This window comes from Trachurus japonicus, chromosome 4 (genome assembly GCF_045865225.1).
Source record: "Trachurus japonicus isolate A0001 chromosome 4, Traja_1.0".
Classification (NCBI taxonomy): Eukaryota; Metazoa; Chordata; class Actinopteri; order Carangiformes; family Carangidae; genus Trachurus; species Trachurus japonicus.
Window position 1 is genome coordinate 20,433,299 of NC_140910.1, and position 21,223 is coordinate 20,454,521.

The following is a 21,223-nucleotide window of genomic DNA, read 5'->3' on the forward strand; positions in this document are numbered from 1 at the left end:
AGAGAAGCTTGTCTCCTTCCTGCTCTGAGCGGTTTCTCTCTTGTTTATTTTATCAGACCTAAGGCACTTTTCCCTTCCTCTCAATATCTCTCGACCTCTCTCCGTCGCCCCACAGAGCCCGCCGACCCATCCTTGGGCGACAGAACTGAACCAGCCGCTACCTGTTTAGCTTAACAACAAACAGCAATGGCTGTCAGCAGAGGTTTGGATTTGACTTAATATATCCCCAACTGGACCATACCTGCTTAATTCTGCTCCTCTGGGTGGCTGAAAGGAGGGTTTGATGAGTTGGTGGGCAAATTGAGCCTTCATGCTTTATTCTGTCATGCTGACAACAGCCTGTCCCTAATGGTGGCCTGTATCCAGGAAGTGTGAGACAAGTATTATTACTGTATGTATTGTTAGCGCAGAGGGCATTTGGCCTCTGGACATGGGCTCTATGTTAGCTGGAGATCTTTTCACTCCTTTGAATACAGAGGGAAGATTCAAAGATAAAACTGTACATTATGGGGTATATGTGATAATAAAGATTTGAATGTTGAATGAGGAGTAAACAAAGTATACAAATTTACAATTGATTATAAAACAGTTATTGTGACATGAAAATAAGAATAAGAATTAAGAATGAAAAAGCCTGGACAAGGTTTTTAACCCTGACCTACCGTCATCTTATCATTAGCCTTGAACAGCATCTGAAGCCTCTACCCCCCACACACCTTTCCCATGTTAGAATAAAGGGGCCAATGTCTGACAACTTCCGTGACTTTATGAAACTCACAATCTGACAAGTTCACCAACTGCAAACAGTGACTGTCCAGATGGGAGAGAAAGCAGAGTCTGCATTTTTTTCTCTAGCTCCCTTTAAAAAGAAAAATCTTTTTCACAGTAATTTATTTTTGTATGTACCAATACATACAACAAAATCATTTTAAATAAAACCATCTGCCAAACATATCATACTGTACTGTGGGTCCTTTTATTGTCAATGTCCCTACTTTACTCCTGTATCCTGTTGAATAGCTTGCCTGTTAGCCTTTGGTGTATCACGTGTCAAATACCCCCCCACACACACACCTTAGATGTTAATAGGCATACAACTCCAGTTTTTACCCCCATCTTCGCCTTTAACGTGGAAGCATCATATCGGTGAAAGGGAATTCCCCAAATGGGATTTGGAGGAAAACAAGGAAGCTGAGAGCTCCAGGGAGCGGGGAAACAAGGACTGTTTCTCTAATGGGGAAGCATACTGTAGCCTCCTGTAGAGGGGAAAAAAACAACAACACACAATACCATGTGAAATGCTGTCAGTGGGGTGTTTTGATGGGAACTCAAGATATGTTTGCGAACTTCATGACGTCGATGTTCGTGTGATGATATAGAAAAAAACAAACAAAAACATGTTGCTTTTTGCCGATACTAAGCCCAGCAGCAGCATATCAGGACAGTGCACCACAACTTAGATAACAGCCTACTTAAGTGACACCATTAACCAGGCGGCCATTGCCCCTTGCCCCATGAACCTTATTTGCTTTGATTGCCTTGGCTGTCCTGTTTTCTTAACACTCGCATACACCGACACACAGACACGTTCTGTTATCGACCACGCATCTCTACATGTAGCTCGCTGTAGGCAGTCATTCTTTTGTCCTCACTTGGTTCACAGTTAAAGGTTATTGGGTTCTGTTCTTTCAACACCCTTGTCACTGATTGGAGCCAAGCTGCAAGGTAGATTAATAAGGAGTAAAATAGCGGTGGACAGTGTTGACTTGATAACAATCCAGTAGGGTGCAATAAAGAGGACTTGGCCTGGATGCAGGTTCAACTCTGCGGTCTTTGAAGCACCGCCACTGTAGTAAAAGGTGCTTCGGCTTTGATAGGCTCGTATAAATGCCTGTGAAAGTCCCTATTGGAAGAGGCGAGGCTCTGGTTCCCGCCTATACAGGAAGTGACCAGTTTGTCTTTCACTCACGTTTAATTGGCCAAGTTTACTGACAGCACTTGACTCAATAACCGTTTATGACCCGGAGGTTTTATGTGTTGTTTTTGGACCTGGCAGGAAACATGTGCTGTGAAGTTTGAAAGGCAGAGTGAATTGGCAGCATGTGACTGAGAGCTTTTATTGATTGTGGCAGTAAAACTGTAATGGTGAGAAAACACTGTGTTATTTTGCTATGTATAACTGTTCGTCTTCGAGCCGTTTCTTATACTGTATTAAGAAGACATGACTGAAAAGTGGTGGTGGTTTTACATGAAAATAGCTAAATGTTTCTAAAAACTTTAAGACTTAGGGCTACTTCATTTAAAAAAGTTGTGTTACAGGATGGAAAAATCTTTAACCCACCACCAACGATGAAGGCGTATGTATTGTCCTTCAAAACCTTCATCCTTTCACTCATGGATGTCCTGAGAAGGACTGTGTTATTGTTACATGTTATTAACAAATTATTACTCTCCATGTGGCAGCCAGGAAATTATAAATCATTTTTCTGCACTTTAAATCCTTGACTTTTTCTTGAATCAGGTGTAGGTTTACACTACGTGTGGATATATACAAGCAGGTCTTACACAACTAGGTTGCTTCACTGTATGTTGCAGTGTTTTTCCACCTCTTTGCCTTTTTACAGCCATAAACACAGTGACGCCTGCTTGCTTTTGCAGTGACCAGTGAACTTTGACACCAAATGATTTTTTTTTCTCATAACTCTGTGTCCACTCTGTGAGGCATCACTCAGATCAGAGTAAAATAACAGAGTGAGTATTTGCTGTGTGTGTGTGTGTGTGTGTCCCTGGAGCAGGTTGATTGTAAGGGGTGGTCAAAGAGAGTAAAAACATATGCGGACACACACACTCTCTCACAGCACAGAGCAGATCTAGTCTAATTAAAAAACACAGCGGTGATTTCAGGGGTTCTGTGAAAGAGAGAATGAATCTGTGTGTGTGTGTGTGTGCTTGTGTGCGTGTGTGTACTTTAGCATTAGGTCGCTGGCTTCAGCATGATCGCCCGTCAAATGAAACAATGTATTCCGCGGGACCTCGGGGTTTCCATTTGAGTATTCGGACGCGGCGCTGCAACGAACTGTGGCTGTTTTATGTGAAAAAAAGTTGATAATTAGTCCCACAGTGACTGAACGATGAGATGTAGAGAGGAAGAGAGAGCAAGGCAGAGTGAGAGAGAGAGAGAGAGAGAGAGAGGGAAAGAGAGGAGGGGGGATGGGGGGCACTGAAGGAAGAGGAGAGAGCTCTTATCATGCTTAATACTCCAACCTGACACTGTCTGGGAATCGTTAATCAATTGTTTATTTTGTTTGTTCTTTTTTATTACCCACTCTTTCTCTCCACACCCGTCCCTCGTCTTCAAATCATCAGTAAATTAGAATCAGTCTGCTTATCTGATTTCATTAGCCACAAAATTATGTTAAAAATCCTTATAAACCTGAGTGTGTTTTTGTCCGGTTCCTCACTTGTCTACTGGCTTTTGCAGTCGGGAGTAGATTTCACGCTATTGTCATGTGTGTGTGTGACTGTGTGTGTGTGTTTTGTCTTCTTTTCTTTTCTTTTTTTGGAAGCTCTGATTCATTATTTTTTCAAAAGGGGCTCTGGTAATAATTAGCAATTAAAATGCTGTCTTTTTGCCTCACTTTCCCCTAATTAGCTTGACAGAGACATTGGGCACTAATTCTCCGTAGCTTCCCCCCCATCATCCACACATACACCCATCAAACTCCCCTCCACATGCGTACCCGTTCACGCAGACACACACAAACACAGACAAATCTTTCTGAGAAACCATGGCAACACCTCACATGTTTTCGCAGTGATCTGGGCCTCACCTTGTCATGTATCTGCACATTTAACCAAATCAAAACCAGGAGGAAGCTCTCACATCCCCAGACTGATTATTAAGCAGCATGAGATGTTTGTTATTGACGAGTATCTGTAGCTGCAGAAAACACTTGTCCTTACTCATATTAGCTCATATTAAAATAATTACACACTAAATATTTTTCATGCCCAAACTACATTTGCAAAACTACCTTTCCACCTTACTATCTATAATAGATACTGTGCAAGACAGAATTTGCCGATTCAAATTCAAAACTTTATTCCCCTAACACAATCTAATCAATGTTCAGATTTCTCTTTGGCCTTGAATTTGAAGCTTTTCCCCTGTAATCTATGTCCAGGTTTCAATATACTAAATGCGGTTGGATAGTGCGGTTCTCAACTAGAGTATAATGACTTTATACTTTCTGCTCACCAACACTAGCGGTAATTTATTAGATAGCTCTGAACAAGAATTGGATTTGTTTCTAATTTAAAATTCCTCAAGATTTACACACATGGACATAATTTTCTTAAATAAGGCTCTTTTTAGGCCAACAACAATGAAAGAGCAAGAGCTGGGCATTGCCAGAAGATAATAACTTGATGATCACTTACAGTGGGGAATACAAACACATCACAACCCTATTGTTTTATGGCGGTTTCATTTAAATATATGCAGGTTTGTTAGTCTAAACCTGGGCGAGGGCGTTTTGATATCAGTTTGATAATGTGTTGCTTTGCACCCTGTTTAGTCAATGCACTTAATATTTGAGCTCAATACTCAGCACTACAGAGCAACCAGAATGTTAGGCATTTATGGTACAACAACAAAAATACACTGGAGTTGGATGGTTAATAAATATGACAACTCAGAATATATTTGAAATATTAGTGGTGAGGGGAGGTGCACAATTTTCAGCAACTTTTGTGTGCAACTTTCTGTGTCTTTGCTATTCTTTCAGTTGTTTCATGTGCAGATGAAAACAAGGCTTTTTTCCTCCCCCTTGTTGACCTGCGTAGGATGTCTGTGTGTTAAAGCCTAAAGCCCACGCTCTGCTGGCTTAGCTTATGTAAGGCTATATTAATGCTTCTGGCTGGGGTTTGGTGGTGTGAACGCTGGTTCAGGAGTCTGATAGGGGGTCAGACAGCTGAGTGGCAGCAGGAAAAAGCACATGTCATGTTTGTTTGGAGGCTCCTTTGTCACAGGACACACCCCCTCTCCCTTTTCCTGCCCTCCTCTTGGCCTTATTTAGCCCCCCGCCATGTCACCCAGAGGTCAGGGTGAGCACGCACACGCTACACGCCAAGCTCACACACACACACACACACACACACACACACACACAAAGGCAAGACAAGCGCAGACAGACACACTCACACATGCAAACAGATTGTAATAGCATGGTAGAGTGCATCATAGATGGAAGTGCCTTGAAGGACCTGCTTCTCATTCTCTAGACCTCATTAGCTGCTGATTTATCTCCCCCTCCTTCCTCCTAATGTTCTGGGTGGGTGGATGGGTGTATGTGTGTATGAGAGACTGTGTGTGTGTGTGTGTGTGTGTGTGTGTGTGTGTGTGTGTGTGTGCGTAGGACAGGGGTACTGTAAAAGAGAAATAAATATTGTGTATTTCCATGGATTAGTGTCTGTGTGTGAGAAAACTAGACACAGATTCTGTCGCTTCACATTAGTCCACTGCAAGCGCACTCAACCTGGGGTCAAACAAATTAATAAAAGATCACACACACACACACACACAGAGCTACCATCTGATTAAATATTCTGCAGCCCTACGCTTCATAATCATGACAAGTACACATGGTGCTCTGGTTCACCATTATCCATTTAGCAAATTTTTGTCTTGTCTTGCAATAATCTGCTCAAACCCCCAGTGAGCTTATTATTGTCAAGGAAAAGTGCTTATAGCTGCGCAGAAAGGTAGGATTTTGGAGAGATGCAAATGCATTTGCACAAAGAATTAATAGTTGAAAAAAAAGAAAAAAAGACTTCCCACCAAAGAGGAATTCCTGCACTTTTACTGCACTTTTCAGTTTGAGTTTGGACTGAGATTTATGCGTTAAAAATGATCTTTGCCACCTTTTCAGTAATCATAACAACATGTTGTGTTTTGTTATGCTAAAGAGGACGGTGAATGGCATTAGGTTAAAAGAGCAGCTGTGGTGCTAACATGACTATAACGCTGCCCTACATAATTCATTGACTCGTGGGGAATGAGTCTCTCAGGGGGAGAACCTTTTTTCGCCTTTACCTGATTCCCTCTACAGCAGAATCTCAAGAGACAATTCAGAGGGAAAAGAAGAAGAGGAGGGAGGGATATTTCGTCATGCGGTGCATTTTGAAGTCCGCTTTAAAGCGAAAATGAGCCCCAACGAAAGAATTCGACTTGTAACGCTGTCCCCTGATGAATGAGAATGTTAATTACTCTGTCGGTGTAATATAACCACTTGACCCCTAATTTGTCTTCAGATTTAGGATCTTGTGACACTATAATACTGCCATATCTTAAAAAATAGTATATTCTTTCATTTTTTAGATATTGTTTTGATTTTTATAAGTCCTTGAGGTTTCCCCACATTCCCTATTAAAAATGTCAACCTCTCTAACCTTTCTCTTCCTTCTTCCTGTAGATGTGAAGAATCTGGAGAACTTCCACCTTGTAGAAAGTGTCCAGGAGCAGGTCAACGCAGCACTGCTGGACTACGTCATGTGCAACTACCCGCAGCAAACAGACAAGTTCGGTCAGCTTCTCCTCCGGCTTCCCGAGATCCGAGCCATCAGCCTGCAGGCCGAAGAATACCTTTACTACAAACACCTGAACGGCGACGTGCCGTGCAACAACCTGCTCATTGAAATGCTACATGCCAAGAGAGCTTAGGAGAGGACTGCGCTACCCATGATGCAGCTGTGCGGACATCCTGACATCCAAATAACGAACCTCCAGCTCAGACTTGGCTGTGTAACGACCTGGAGGAGGGGAGGGAGGGCATTGTGTGTTAGAAACTCTTGTTTATATTGAACTGACACTGATGTTCAAGTTACAACTTGAAGCACAGATCTGGACAAACACATGTGCATCATAGAGACAGATGATGCGCAGAAAAAAAACAGCATATGAATCCCTTTATTCTAGAAAAAAAAAAAGAAACACCATGAAAAAAGTCTGAAAGAGCCGCTTCTCCTCAACCACACAAAAAAAGACACTATTGAAAGGAAAAAAAAGAACACTTGAAATAAACGCTGTATTCAACACTACAAGATGGTATCTAATCGTCTGCACGGACACAGACTATCAAGACTGGCAGACTGCAACTTTAAGAATTAACAACCCTTGAGTGTTTTAGCGCTGGTGACACTGAGAGGCTTTTTTGTGCTGAGAAAGGAAGCTGAGCAACACCGCCCATCTTTCAGACAGCTTTGTGACTGGGCCAGTGGCTGATTTTGGGTCACTAATCCTCCGGTGCGCTCTCTCACTGAAACTGGCTTTTAGCTGTCGTTGGTACTGTAAAGACAAACTGGGCCTGAGACTCTTATCTACCATCACGTTTGTTTCTTTTTGCCACGGCAGCTTGACCTGACTGAAAAGGGAGGACTGAGTTTTAAAAAATAGGTCTAAAAACTGAACATTCTTAATGAACAAAATGATAAACAGGCCAATAATAAGAAAAATACGATGTCTTTTTTTTTTCCTTTCTTTTCTTTTGCTCTTGTAATGGAAGTCATTTGCTAGTCATGGTCACCTTGTGGTTTCACCTTTCTTATTCCACCTCCCCATATCATCTTAAACTATGTACCTCAGAAAGACCAGTGTTAAATACATTCAGTAAATAATGTCAGTTGAAACAATTGTATTTATAGCCCCCCCCCCCTTTTTTTTTTCCTGCAAAAAAAACACTCTCCCCTTTCATGACTTCATTAAAACTGGAACAAAACAAAGTGTGATTCTGAAGACAGAGAAGGATCGACCCTGCCTTTGTTTGGAAAGACCAAAGCCTGCTGCAGAACAGAAGAAGGAAATTACAAATACCTTAATAATCAGTATTATAAAAGAAAAAAAAAATTGTGATGTCACAGTCATGTGAGTCTTGCCTTATTTCATTACCATGCTAGCTAACCGTGCAGATGTGAATGAAAATATGTACAAATATATATATAAAGTATTAATGTTGTAAAAAATTTAAAAAAGAATAATTCAACAGGTGTTTACATTCATGTGGTCATATGGGAGAGAACTGTGATGAAGCATAAACTGCAAAGCAATGATTTCCTCAAAAATGAAATCAACTAAATGAAAAAAAAAAAAAGATCCCTCTGGTTTGCTTTCTTTGATGTGTGTACAGTGTTTTATTTTTTATTTGTTTTAAGCAGTACTTAAATTATGTCGTGAGACACTAAAATCAAAAAGGAATCACACTTAAAATATTAATTTCTATCTGTGTCTGCTGGCATTCAAATAATTGTTTCTTAAACATTGCTGTGTAAGAGTTTCATTTCACGTTCAACCTTTTTTGTAGAATTTTTCTCCCTTTTTTTAAAAAAAAAAAAAGACAGTGCTTTTACCTTTTTGATGTACAGTATGTCACTGGTTACGCTTAATAATGAAGATAATTTATTGCGTCATCCATCTTTGTGTTACATGACGTGAGGTGTCTGCGCCAGAATAAATTTGTTTACTGTAGCATGTTCTTGTTTTTGTTTCCATGGGTAGCTCGGAGATGCAGACCTGCAGCAACTTTCAAAAAAACAACAAAAAAAAGATAGAAAGAAAAATTGCCACAAATCTCTTTGTCTTTTAACTGTTTATGCAAGTCTGTACATTGCAAAGAGTATTGTATTTAAGCGAGTAGGTGTGAAAGATGTTTGTGCCACATCAGTTTTTCTTAATGAATTTCAACCTGCATCATTGTTCTGTCCAGTTTGCTCTTATACCAAAGACTGCATTGTCCCCTGTGAGCTCTGAGTATTGTGTCCAAAATGAACAAACTGGCTTTTTTTCTTTCTCTTAAATCATGGCAGCCTAGATTTTTCTCATGTGGAGTTCTTCACATGTTCAATAGTTGTTGTTACTGTTTTTTCTAAATGTCCCCTACACTTGCTTCCCACAGCAACCTGTGGTGTTTCTTTGTTGATTACGTCATAGAATGATCAAAAGTCTTTCGACGGCATGTTTAATGTACAGAAGATTCGCTAAAATCCCACATCTGTGAGCTGATTCTGATCCTGCGCTTCGCTATCTGATATCCTCATTAACTGCGTCTACTGATCAGACAATCTTCTATCACCCACTTTCTAAAACTCTGTGCTTAGGCTCTGCAGCTGCCTTGGATTTCCTCTAAATTTACAGGTGTACACCACATGCAGGCCATAGTGACTAATGTGGTCATTGCAGATGTCCTTATTCTTACTGCATGTTTGTTATAACACATCTTAAGACCTGCTTTTTTAGTAAAAGCTTAGAGAAACAGTTTTTGATCAAGTTATAAGGTATGGTCTGACATCAGCTGTTTATTTATCACATACCAATCTACAGATTACGAGTTACTTTCCTGACAGGATAAATGCTTTAATAAGGACTTTAACAATGGCTACCTTTGTGCATTCACATGCTCATGTACTTTGTCAACACTTGGATACACAAATCATCAGTATGCCATTTTCCTTTCTGCTTGTCTGCTTGTCTTTGTCCCTCCTGCTCACATCCTGACTGCCCCCATCACTTCACTACCTGGTCCTGGGAGTGTCTCTCTGAGGCTGATTGAAATTTTCCTCATATTTCAATAAATAATTATTATGCTTATAACACCAGATTCTCGCTTCCTCTGCACACTAAAGCTATCCAGGTCTTTTTTTGTTTTGTGGAAAACAACAAATAGCTGCTCAAACATCCCAGCATAACATTATAACACCACCCAACATGGGAATGAAAGATTAATTACTGTTTCTCCAATTCTATTTGTGTCTTTGGGACATAGTTATTTAAACATGCTTTGTCTTGTTGTGATCAGCACAGGATTAGAAATGTCAGGAAAAAGGGGTTCATTGTATTTTTACTAATTTTTTTCATGCCAGTCCAGCCTTTATTCGATAGTTTGTCAGGAGAGTAACAGGAAAAAGGGGGAGGAGGGGGTGAGTGGGGTGTGTTGGAGAGGTGGGGTGGGGATTCCATGAAACAAAAGTCCCCATCTGAATCAAACCAGGGACACCGTGGTTAAATGAAATGTATTTCACACTAATAGGTTATGAGTACACTCATTATTCAGTGCACGCAACAAACTACCACACAGTTTACTAGACAACACAATGCTTTGACAAGCACATTTGTGGCAAGAAAAGCCACGGAAGTTGTAGTAGTATTTACATGTAAGACATAGATATTTGCCATTTGCAAAAGAAAAAAAAAAGTTGGAACTTAAGTTTGATTAAATTTGAATTTTAAACATTTAGCAAAGGCAGAATGAGTCAGAGACCATTGATAATACTTACAACCAGAACACTTTGTGACACAGATGTACTAAATAGTCCTGTGTCCCTACAATTATCATAAATGACAGACAATTGAAGATTATACTTATAAAAAGAAAAGTATTTCACTAATTCAGATTTTAAAAAAAAAATCACAATCACAATAATGAAGCCACAATCGCCATCACACCAACCAGTTCAGTCAACGTGGACAAGGCCGTAGCCTTTCTGAGGCACAGGGCTGCGAGGGAAACAGGAAGCTGCAAACTCTAGCTCCATGGGAACATGAAGACTACAGCCACCCGACAAGGCATCCACTTGTGAGGGAGCAGGCTCCTGGAGAGAGGAAGGGATAGGTAAGTGGTAAGTGTCAATTAATTTAAGCAAAACAATATTCATTTACACTGTATTAACAAAATAACAAGGTCATACATTACAATATTATACTGTACATGAGAAAAGATGTGGAAACATTTCCCACTTCACTTTCATCATATCTTTAGAAAACCTGTAATTGGTTGAATCCTACTTTACTGTCTTTCTAACAGAGAAACATTTTCAGTCAGTCATTATCAGTGTTTCTTTAAGACACACGTATCAACTACTGAAGTTGCAATTGCACTTTCAGCTTTGCTGTCAAACTGCTTCAGTAACAACATTTGCATCAAGTCTTTCAGAATCATTAGGAGATGAAACAATACAGTATTATAGTATCAAACCATCAATTATTAAGGCAGTCCGTTCCCTGAGTTGATTAAGCAGTCTGTATCGAAAAATATTTTAAATCAAAACCTCTCTACTTTGACTTAATTAAACCTTAATTATTTATTGAAACACACTTCTTATTGCGATTGTTGAAGTTAGAGAGGGATCTGAAGGCCTTTAACAGGTGCAAAAGCATGGAACCAGCTGACAAACAGAAAATGTTTTTTGTGTTATTTCCTTGTATCTTACATTACACAAGACACAAGAAGCCAGAGTGATCTGCGCAACAGCCATATTCCTTTCGTATGATCCACCCACAACTCCCTGTAGACCATGACCAGCCTCTCTCTCATCTGTTTAAAACACAAACATGCTGACATGTAAATGCCTCTAAAAAAAAACAAGTTAAACAGTTGTCTGTTTCAGAGCAACAATACTGTGGGTCTAAAAGTCTCTGCATTTCTCCCCTTATAGAATGGCTGTGCAGCAAAAACTGTTGACATTGTGCACTAATGCGTATAGTGGGCTACAACTTTTCAACATTTTCAGAATAAGAAAATCCAGCGATGATCGTGAATAGGTTAAGTGGTAAAGGCTCTATTTTACTTATACACTGAACATCTCCATCCTTCATTTGCTTTTTTTTTTCCATGAGGCACATGATATTAGGGATAATTTGGCTACTGAGGTGGTGATGATAATATTAGCTGTGCTCTCGTGCAGCATTACGGATGCTGGTCACAGCCGGGCAAGCGGCCAGCTCGATCCCCTGCGCACAGCGTTGCAATCCTCACTTGAAGCTTGGCTTGCAGTGCCTGGCCTCCTGTCTGTAAATGTGTTAAACCTGCTTTCACTCGCCCTGAATTTGTATAAATAATGTATATACATTTATCCACAGACTCTAACAAGTGCAGCCTCAGGTGAAAATACTCAGAAATGCATGCTATGCGCATCCCCGAAGGTGGACATCAGCTCCAAACCGACCAACTCAAAAGATAACCACACAGAGAGCAAGAAAAAAGAGAAAAAACACAAATGAATAACTTGCCAAAAGCAACATAAACACACATAAACAGTTTTTTTTTTTCATACACACACACGCACACACAGAGAGATGCAGTGCTGTCAGTTTCTAAACAAGTTTTCCTTTCCGTCACACAAACAGCCCCAAGTTGTGTCTGCCAGTGTTGAAGCTTTTAAACTCTGGAACCACATCACTCGTGTTTACTGAGATGTGTTTGTACGTTTCTCTGCATTGTCAAAGCACAGTCAAAGAGAGAGAGACTGAGGGCATAAGAAAAAAACAAAAAACAAAAAGCTTTTGGAAATGTTCCAAGATTGCAAGAAAAGGTGCAGCTGAATGCTGGAATAAGCCAGTTTGGTATTCAGTCCAGTTTCCGGCAGGCCCGCAGGCTCCAGAGGCCTGAGAAGAGCACGACCAGTCCAAGTAAAACCAACACCCACCCAGCGCCACATGCTGGTAAAACTTGTCTCTGATGGATTCATCATTAAAGATGATCTAGATCTACCACACCAATCAGTCACTTTATAACAGATTCTAATATCTGAAGACATCATTTACGGTATATGCAATCATAATCCCTTGAGTCTATATTAAAATGTTTTATTATTCCAGCTGACGGTCAAATTAATTCACTGTCACTGTCATACATCACATATCAAATATATTTTCTTTATACACATCAAGATACTAATTATATGAAAATGGTTGTCTACAAATGATTGGGGAAATAACCTCCAAAATGAAAGGGAAAATGTTGTGTTCCATTTTATTGATGAATAAAATACTTTATTCATCTATTTCACCGTTACAATTGGTGGAGGTTCACAGCAGAAGGAGGCCAAAAAAAAAACAGTACAACTCTTCACAGAGGCAATTAGCCAACTTTCTAATCACTTACACCAAACAGCGACTGGGGGACCCATTCTGGCGGCCTGATGGACAAACTTTAAAAATGTAAAGATCAAATTAATAGGCAAGCATTGTTAATGGGAAAACTCACTATTGTTATGCAAAAGCCTCACTGTGGCATGCAAAACAAATACACTAAGGTTTGGAGATGGAATGGTTCGAAGGCCGCTGCTGTTTCATTTCAAAGCATGCATTATACATCATTGTGCATAAAGAGGAAGCCTACAGCATTATGATGTTTTTTTTCCACGATGATTATCCTTTATTAGTCATTAAAAAGAGAGCGAGAGAGAGAGAAAAAATACAACTTTTAAGCACCTGAACCTCGCTGCCAGCATTCCATTAATTGCCTGCACAATGGGGAGAGCCTTCGGAGATTTTTCAATTTCAAAAAATGAGGAGCATGCATTCAGTCGTGCTCATGTTATACCGGCACTTAAATCCTACAGAGCTCACATAAAAAAGGACTCAAGGTTGCATCCGATTGAAAGCCTCCAACTACAGCCACTTCAGAAATCCATTTAGCAAGCGGGGGGTTAGAACATCTAATTCAAACAGTCGCCCTGTTAAAACGGTTGCACCAATGTCTTTTAAAAACACACACACACAAACACACACACTTTCAGGCGCACATTTTTCTCCAGTGTTTGCTCGGCTCCATTGTAAGAAAGATGAACCTGGCACATAGAGAGATAGCAAGACACAAAGAATTAATCTTGCCAGACCTCAGCCAAGTGGCGAAGGTAAATGCCTGAGTACACGCAGAATCTTGACCTTTGCTTCGACAGTGTCACAAAGAGTGCTTTATGGGAGCGACAAAGAAAGAGGTCTGTGGCGTCTGTAATAACATGACAACCTGAATGTCACGACACTGTTCATCAGCTACAGAGTCCCGGGCAAAGAGAACGTCTTCATATGAAAAAACCCAAAAGAATAATTAGATTTTGGTTTGAGTTTAGAGCATTTATGGGAAATTGCCTAAAAAACCCTCAAACAATTAAGTTTAAGAAGAAGAGGAAAAACTTGAAGCTAAACGAAACTAATCAACTCTTTGCCAAAGAAGTTCTTTATTCCTTCACCAGTCCCTGGACAGTTGCTTGTACTTCATGTCAAACTTTTGAACAAGAAAAACCTTCACACTCTGCTTCTGTTCATTCCTAATAAATTGCTGTTTTCTGCAGGAAACGTAACATTAATCATCTCTCTCATCACCTTTTCCTGGAAAAGAGGCACACTATCAGACTGCCTTGTACTCAGAGGTGCAGTTGTTTGTGATAGGGCACTGTGGCAGAGAAAAACAAGTATTAGACTCAGCACACCCACACAGTCATTACAGGTATATTTATTTAGTTCTGGCAAAGTTTGCGACCTTATACTAAGTGTTTATGATGACAAAAGTAAAAGAAAAACCTGACAGAATCCATGTCTCAGATTGATACACCAGCAAAACAGACATTTAAAGTAGTTCAGATTTATCCCTCTGAGTAGTTTTCGTTGCCAATAACACAACCGACACAATGTTTCACAAGTGCTTGAGTGCTCACAAACACATACAACTTAAACTACTTCTTTGATGATACTCTGCTGAAGTTTAATATTGGTGGCTGATATATGCCCAACCACACCCTAAAACGAACGAGACCTTTACTTGAACCTAATATGTAATCAATATGTGTTTAAAACAGACTCAAACCTGAAACAAACTGATTGACTTCTACCCTCAACAAAGAACAATGTGAAAAAAGTGAAATGGTCATGATACTTTGAGAGCGAGGTCTGTGTGCTTCCTTATGTTTAAGTTGACTGACACTCAGTGAAACGTGTAGCCAGCAGCATGACATGAGGCAGTGTGGCAGGCAGCCTCAGATTCCATCACATAAAACCAGAACATTTTCATCTGACAGGACCACCGGCAGCCTTGAGCTGTGACCTGGTGCTGTGAGCTCAGGCACCAACAGGGAATGGGACCATCACCAGTCACACACCCAGACCTTTTACGCTGCAAACACACACTACTTATACCTACAGTATATCTATAGAAATACATACAAGTAAAGATGTAGATAAATACACTCTTAAAACATTGCCTTTCATGCAAACACTGACATTAACATGACAGAGGTAAGAGTTGTGCCCAGTGTCAAGTCAAGGCAAGGCAAATTATTGGGCCAACATTGCTTCCTTTCACCATAGACTGAATGCTTTCCATCAAGGCCCTAAGCAATTTCAACCAGATGCCTAAGGAGGTGATGTACAGCCTGATTTAACACCCTTCTAAACAATGGCCTTAATGTAAGAGTTTTCATTGAACTGTCTCTACTTGCAGACTGTCTTTAATGTCAAAGTTTGTTTTTATTGCTGAGCTGTTTTTATTTCTTAACTGAGAAGTGCTACATTAAATGCTGCAAAAACAAATAAAGCAATACATTTACATCTCAAATCAAATGCTGTATATCCTTGAGTATGTTGCATCCCATACAGTACCTATGACAGGAACAAAAGATTCAGCTCCAATTATGTGTGTCTCTGCTAACGTGTACATGTGTGTCTCCACAGATGGATGTAAGTGTTTGTGTACGTGTCTCTGCACATGCATCTGCAGGTCTGTTGGTGAGATCAATATCAAAAAACCTTTAAGAGGACTGAATCAAGAAAAATATTTCCTTTCATCTTTCCCTCCCTCCATGCCTCTTTCTTTCCTTCTCTGCTTTAGAGCGCCATGGACAATTGCTGGCAGGTCTTCAGATGCAAACAGCTGCTCTCACATTGTCACTGTGATGGGAAACTTGACTGGATTATTTAGTCTGCTGTCCCTCTCTTGGGATAGCAACAGTTTCAGCAAGCTACTGAGGGCTCTAAAGAGAGGCAGGGTGCTTTGCCAGGGGCTGCAATAACACTGTAACAGAGGCTCCTATAAATGAACATCACAGACTTTTAACATAGCTATGAAAAAGAAGAATACGGGCCCCAGGGAAGATCTTTGGGGAACATCCCATCAGCATCTGCTCGGATCTGTGACTGTGGCCAGGATTTGTAACAGTAACAGAGGAAAGCTGGCTTTCATCACCATCAACCTGAACCTGACAAGTCTCAAATCCACTCCACTGAATCACTGGTTTTACCTCTCACCTAGTAAACCGTTAATCATGTGAGCACTTGGGTTTGGGGATTCTGTGCTTTCTGGGTGGCAGGCAACAAGGAAGAATGTTTGGGTACAGATACTGTACACTGTGTGGGCTGGACCTCTCCTTCATGTCATCATGGTTCCTAATCCTGGTTCTTGAGGCAGCTGCAACACATGCAACAGGCCCCAACCTCAGGCCCAGACCTAAATGTCAGTTATGTATGTGTTTTACCACTTTAGTTCCCAACCATGATCATTGTTTTAGTCTGACTAAACTTCCAAATTACTGAAAGGCCTTCCCATTCCACTCAAGGCAGCCATCTGAAAGTCTTCATACACCAAAACTACCACAGATGACTCAGCATCCTGCATTGTACTGGTGGAGTGGTTTTTACTTATTTTGGCGCAATCATTTAAAAATATATATTTTAAGGTATGATACATCTACAAGCTCACCAGGCTTTGGTTATTTTCTCATTCTGTTTCACTACTCATTTAGTACTCAGCTGGACAAAATGAGCAGTTTTCAGCACAGGGTGATTGATATATGAACGGGCTGTAGTGTTGCCCTGAAGTAACGTCATAATTACATGAAAGATGTTTAACTGTATATTTGGATGGTTAAAAGTTATTTTTCAGTTTTTCATTGTGGCCTAAAATGATACTGCTAGCATGGCTATTTCTGTTGCTGTTATATTGTGTCTGGCAAGCCACCAGTTAGTAAGGAGATCTCCATCACTGTTGAATAACATATATTATGCATGTCAAAAAGTCTCTTTAAAATCACTTTTAGCCACATACTGTAAGCCTTCCAAGATCACGGGAATAGCATCTGTAAAGTGCATTTGTCATCCATGAACTTCTACTATCAGCTATAGAAGAAAGAAGACACTGCATGGGTTAGACAATGACTGTAGTGGAGCTGCTTAGCAAGTCAATAATTCCAAGGTAAAAAGGGTGAAAAAAATAAAAGGTGAAACAATTGCTTTGTCTGTTTCATGATTATCTTCAAACAAGTTCAGAAATGGTGACAAAAGACAAAGAAAACAAAGATTATGAATTATCTGTATGTCTAATCAAGGTTCTGCTGACAATATAATTGTGAATTTCCAAATACAACTCCTTATAACAAAATGTATAATAGATGTCACAGCTTTTGTAGAATCAACCCAGTAAGCCAGTGCAAAATTGACAGCAAGTGGGCGGTCTTCTGGTAGAGCTCATGTTAACTGGAATTGGACAAGTTTTCAATTTATACCAGAGCCAAACAGTGCATATCAGGCTCTGAGTCTAATGTGAGGTGAGCGTTGGAGGGCGGTGTGAGCCTCCTTCAAGCCCGAGGCTGAACACCAAAGCACAGGGCAGCGGTCAGATCAATACTGGCTGATCCATGGACCAAGGAGGTTAGAGCAGAGTGACAACGCTTCCTGATATACCTGGGCTCATCATTTGTGTACAAGGTACAGTCTGCACATCGTAGCTTCATGCTACAGGACAGGCATCTGATTTCAAAAATCTATCAAGGACTATTTTTTCTTCAATGGAATCAATTAAATTATTGAGAAATCACTAAGTTGATATTTTTAACAAATTATGAACTACGCAGGTAAAATTCGACTGGTTTACTGATTTTGTTTAGTCATAACTATGCAGAAAAATAAAATAGACAAACTCAGTGCAGTGCACTTTCAAAGCAGGTATGATTAATAACCCATTTTCCAACACTTAATATGTTTACTTTTAAAATGTACAGTGACCCTGAAAACACTTTCGAACAAAATTTAAAAAAGTATGGATGGATGTAAAATTAATGCAAAACCTGCAACAAACTGTAAAAAAAAAAAAAAAAAAAATCTTGCTCTGTATTACCATGCAGTTGTATTTAACCAATATTTTCTCTTTTTTGGGGAGGGGGGACTGACACACCCAGGATAGCCGAATCAGAAACAGACATCCACAACTGATGAAAATGTCAGTTGGAATTTGTAAAAACTCATAAATAATGGATGCTCCAAGTAGGCAGGGGAGCATCTCCAATGAGTGCAGAGCATGCTTTCTCATCTCCAAACCAAAGAGCCATCTTAATGACTGCACCCAGAGACCTGCGGGGTCTCCATAAGACTCCCCCCTCCCTCTCCCCCAGCCCCACCATCGGACCCACCTTGTCAAGCCTGTACACGCTCCCAACCGCACATCGCAGAGAGGGGAACATGAGCTCTTAAATTAAACATTCACAGCAGCAGTTGCTGTCTGTTTTAGGTAAATCAGCAGAAAATTAAACAAACAGGGTGCCTCAAGAAGATCTATGTGTGCAATTGAGACATTTTTGCGTGTGTGTGAGGGGATCTCTTAAGTTTTGCGGAGAAGAAAAATGCAAATAATGCAAATAATGTCACAAGAGTGTGTTTACTCCCTTTTTTGTGTTTTGAGGATAAAAGGGACTGTTTTACAGTTAAATGACAGTGTTTATTCTGTGGATATATTTTATTTCATTCTCTGCACTAAGATGGAAAAAATGGTTGAAGTTGCACAATGCTTGTGAGCAAGTGAACAAGACAGACTGGAGTAGGAGGAAGGGATTTCGTTCAGAGTAATGACACTAGGCTGCACAGCATACTGCATCATCTGTGACTGGGGTCACACCTAGGGAAGGATGACGGTAGATGAGGTAGGGACCACTATCCCCCTCTCCTGACCTGCATTCAGACATAAACAGGAAATTGCCCACAGGAAGGAAGTCATATATTTTACAGCTGTGTCCTAGATGAGAATGGTATTGTGCAAGAGCTGCAGTTTTAATGCACGGAGGATATACACTTATATCCTTATGTATAATGTATAAAATGTGTGATATCTCTATTCAGGATCACACACAACACGTTAAAAAACGACATGAAGACTAAAGCCAGTGTTTGTGTTTGGAATGAAACCTGCTGTCATTGTCTTTTCCTGTCACCAATAAAACGGCCTTTTCCTGCACAAGCCACAGATTAACCTTTTTGTCTCTTTGTTTTTGTTCTTGGATGAAGATCAAAGCGGCTGGTCCAGACTCAGGGCTTGTGATCTGTCAGGGTGCAGGGATTTATATGGCACTTGCATCCTATGATACTCATCGCATCTGCAAGTCACAGCGATGAATCAAATTGGCAGGCTGCACAGCATTACATATACATTCGCTGGTCCGTGAGTCAATAGACTCTAGTTTGAAGCAAAGGTGTTTTGTATTGTTAAAAGATAAAATATATATAAATATATATACTGGCTCAGGATGGGGTCTTAGATCCCTTCTCTTCATTACTGATGAGTTATTTCACTCATCAGTGCAATACCACAGAGATGTACCCACAGGGGCTAGCATGCTTTTGAACACACAGATAAAGAGACTTGATCAATTTTCTGTCTGCCAGAAGGGTGGTTGGACTATGCTGAGTGGTTGAGGCTGAGGATGGTGGGGGGAGGCAGTCCAGATCCCTACAGGAAGTGATTTAATGTCCAAAAAGACATAAGCTTGTTTTTGCTCTGTCTCTTTCCTGTTGTGTTCTGATAGGGACTTCCTCTCCCCAGGGTGGGTGGATACGGTGTCATCCGTCCATCCATCCATCCCACCGACCCCCACCCACGCACGTCTCACGGAAATATCATTCTGCTGCCATGCCATCCCGGCGTAAAAACTCATCGAACTCTTTGGACATCAGCGCAAATGGTCACGAAGTGGCTGCGTGTGCATGTGTGTATCTGGACAGGGTGGACACATTTTAGAGATTCATAAACATACAATGACTTGTGAAAGGAACACGTTTTAGGCTACAAGAATGACACGCAACTAGTACAGAGAAGTAAAAGGTAGGAGCTGATAAACCATGATGAAGAACATGTTCATTTTTGTATAGTAGGTGTGTGTGCACTGGTGGGCTCATCCATCTGCATGTGTGTATGTGTAAGCGTATGAGGAATAACCTGCGTGTGTGTTATGTATGGAGCTGGGGAGCCAGAGGGCTCAACCCCAGCCACGGTAACACCAGGATGATCTCTTCCTGTCTGCCTCAGTATCTCTACGACCAACTCCCTTCCTTTCCGCTAAAACACACACACACACACACACCCACACTCACACAGATACAAACACACGCACAAAGTTTGTGTTACCATACTTATGAGCATCTCATATTGACAACGTTCCATCTCTGTCATTAACCTTAACCCTCACCTAAACACCTAAAACTCAACCAGGCTCAAACATGATGTATACTTTTAGTCTGATCTGTTTTTCAAGTGAACACAAACACCACTGACAAATTACATTGGAGCTGATTTTGAGACCTTAGAGAAACAATCACACAAGATACTTCACATTACAAGCTTAATATTTGATCACAGCAGATGTTGTGGTGTCACATATCTCCACATCCTGCACTTCTTTTCTCAAGAGCTGAAGAACCACATCAGTTTCCCTCACTCGTGGTGAGAGCCCCAGATCCATGAATGATTTACTGATATGGATTAACTCATTCACTGAATTTCTAACTTCCCCATATCAATTCAGAGGTCCTTATATTAATATTATATCATTATATAATAATATCAGGATGTGTTGGCTGCAACAAACAGGCCTGTGTTGTCTTACAAAATGTGAGTACTTAAGTTTTGGGTTGTCTAAGTCAAGGTCACTGAGAGACTCGAACCATTAGGCCAATTCAAATGAGATTATGTCACACACACACACACACTCAAAAGAAAAGAAAAAGATTACCACTCAAAAGGGTTAAGGGTTTGACTTGACAATGTTTCCTCAAAACTACAATTAAGGAATGATGTCATATTTTAGTCTGTCATAAATTACAAAAGATAACAACAGGTTAGATTAGACTGACAAGCAATTTTCTGTGTAGTGATGAGAAATAATTTACTGTGTGGGTGTGTATGGAACCAGAGCTCTATCATGTCATAATTCTGAACTGCTCTTCTGTCTGTTGAACGATTTAATGCGGTCACACACTCAAAAACACATACACACACTCAATGACCCGCCCTCAAACCTCCTCTCTTACTCATTCACCCCATCTACAGTAAGAACACACTGCACGGTACTGGCCTCTGCCTCTCTCTCTCTCTCTCTCTCTCTCTCTCACACACACACACACACACACACACACACA

The 21,223-nt window shown here is 40.4% G+C and overlaps 2 protein-coding genes across 4 annotated transcripts in view; one reads left to right on the forward strand and one right to left on the reverse strand.

The window, feature by feature from the left end:
- Positions 1–6,991, forward strand: part of nr5a2 (nuclear receptor subfamily 5, group A, member 2) — a 66,494-nt gene extending 59,503 nt beyond the window's left edge. The window contains exon 7 of the mRNA XM_085774607.1: positions 6,474–6,991. Within this exon, the coding sequence (XP_085630733.1) occupies positions 6,474–6,721 (248 nt within the window). The 3' untranslated portion in view covers positions 6,722–6,991. The remainder of the gene's footprint in view (positions 1–6,473) is intronic.
- A 1,399-nt stretch (positions 6,992–8,390) lies between these two features.
- LOC146988872 (adhesion G protein-coupled receptor D2) overlaps positions 8,391–21,223 on the reverse strand; it is an 87,272-nt gene continuing 74,439 nt past the window's right edge. The window contains exon 25 of one of the 3 annotated variants that reach the window (XM_085774603.1): positions 8,391–10,641. In XM_085774603.1, coding sequence (XP_085630729.1) covers positions 10,504–10,641 — 138 coding nt within the window. In that variant the 3' untranslated portion in view covers positions 8,391–10,503. The remainder of the gene's footprint in view (positions 10,642–21,223) is intronic. The other 2 variants (XM_085774605.1, XM_085774604.1) reach the window with 2 other exon arrangements.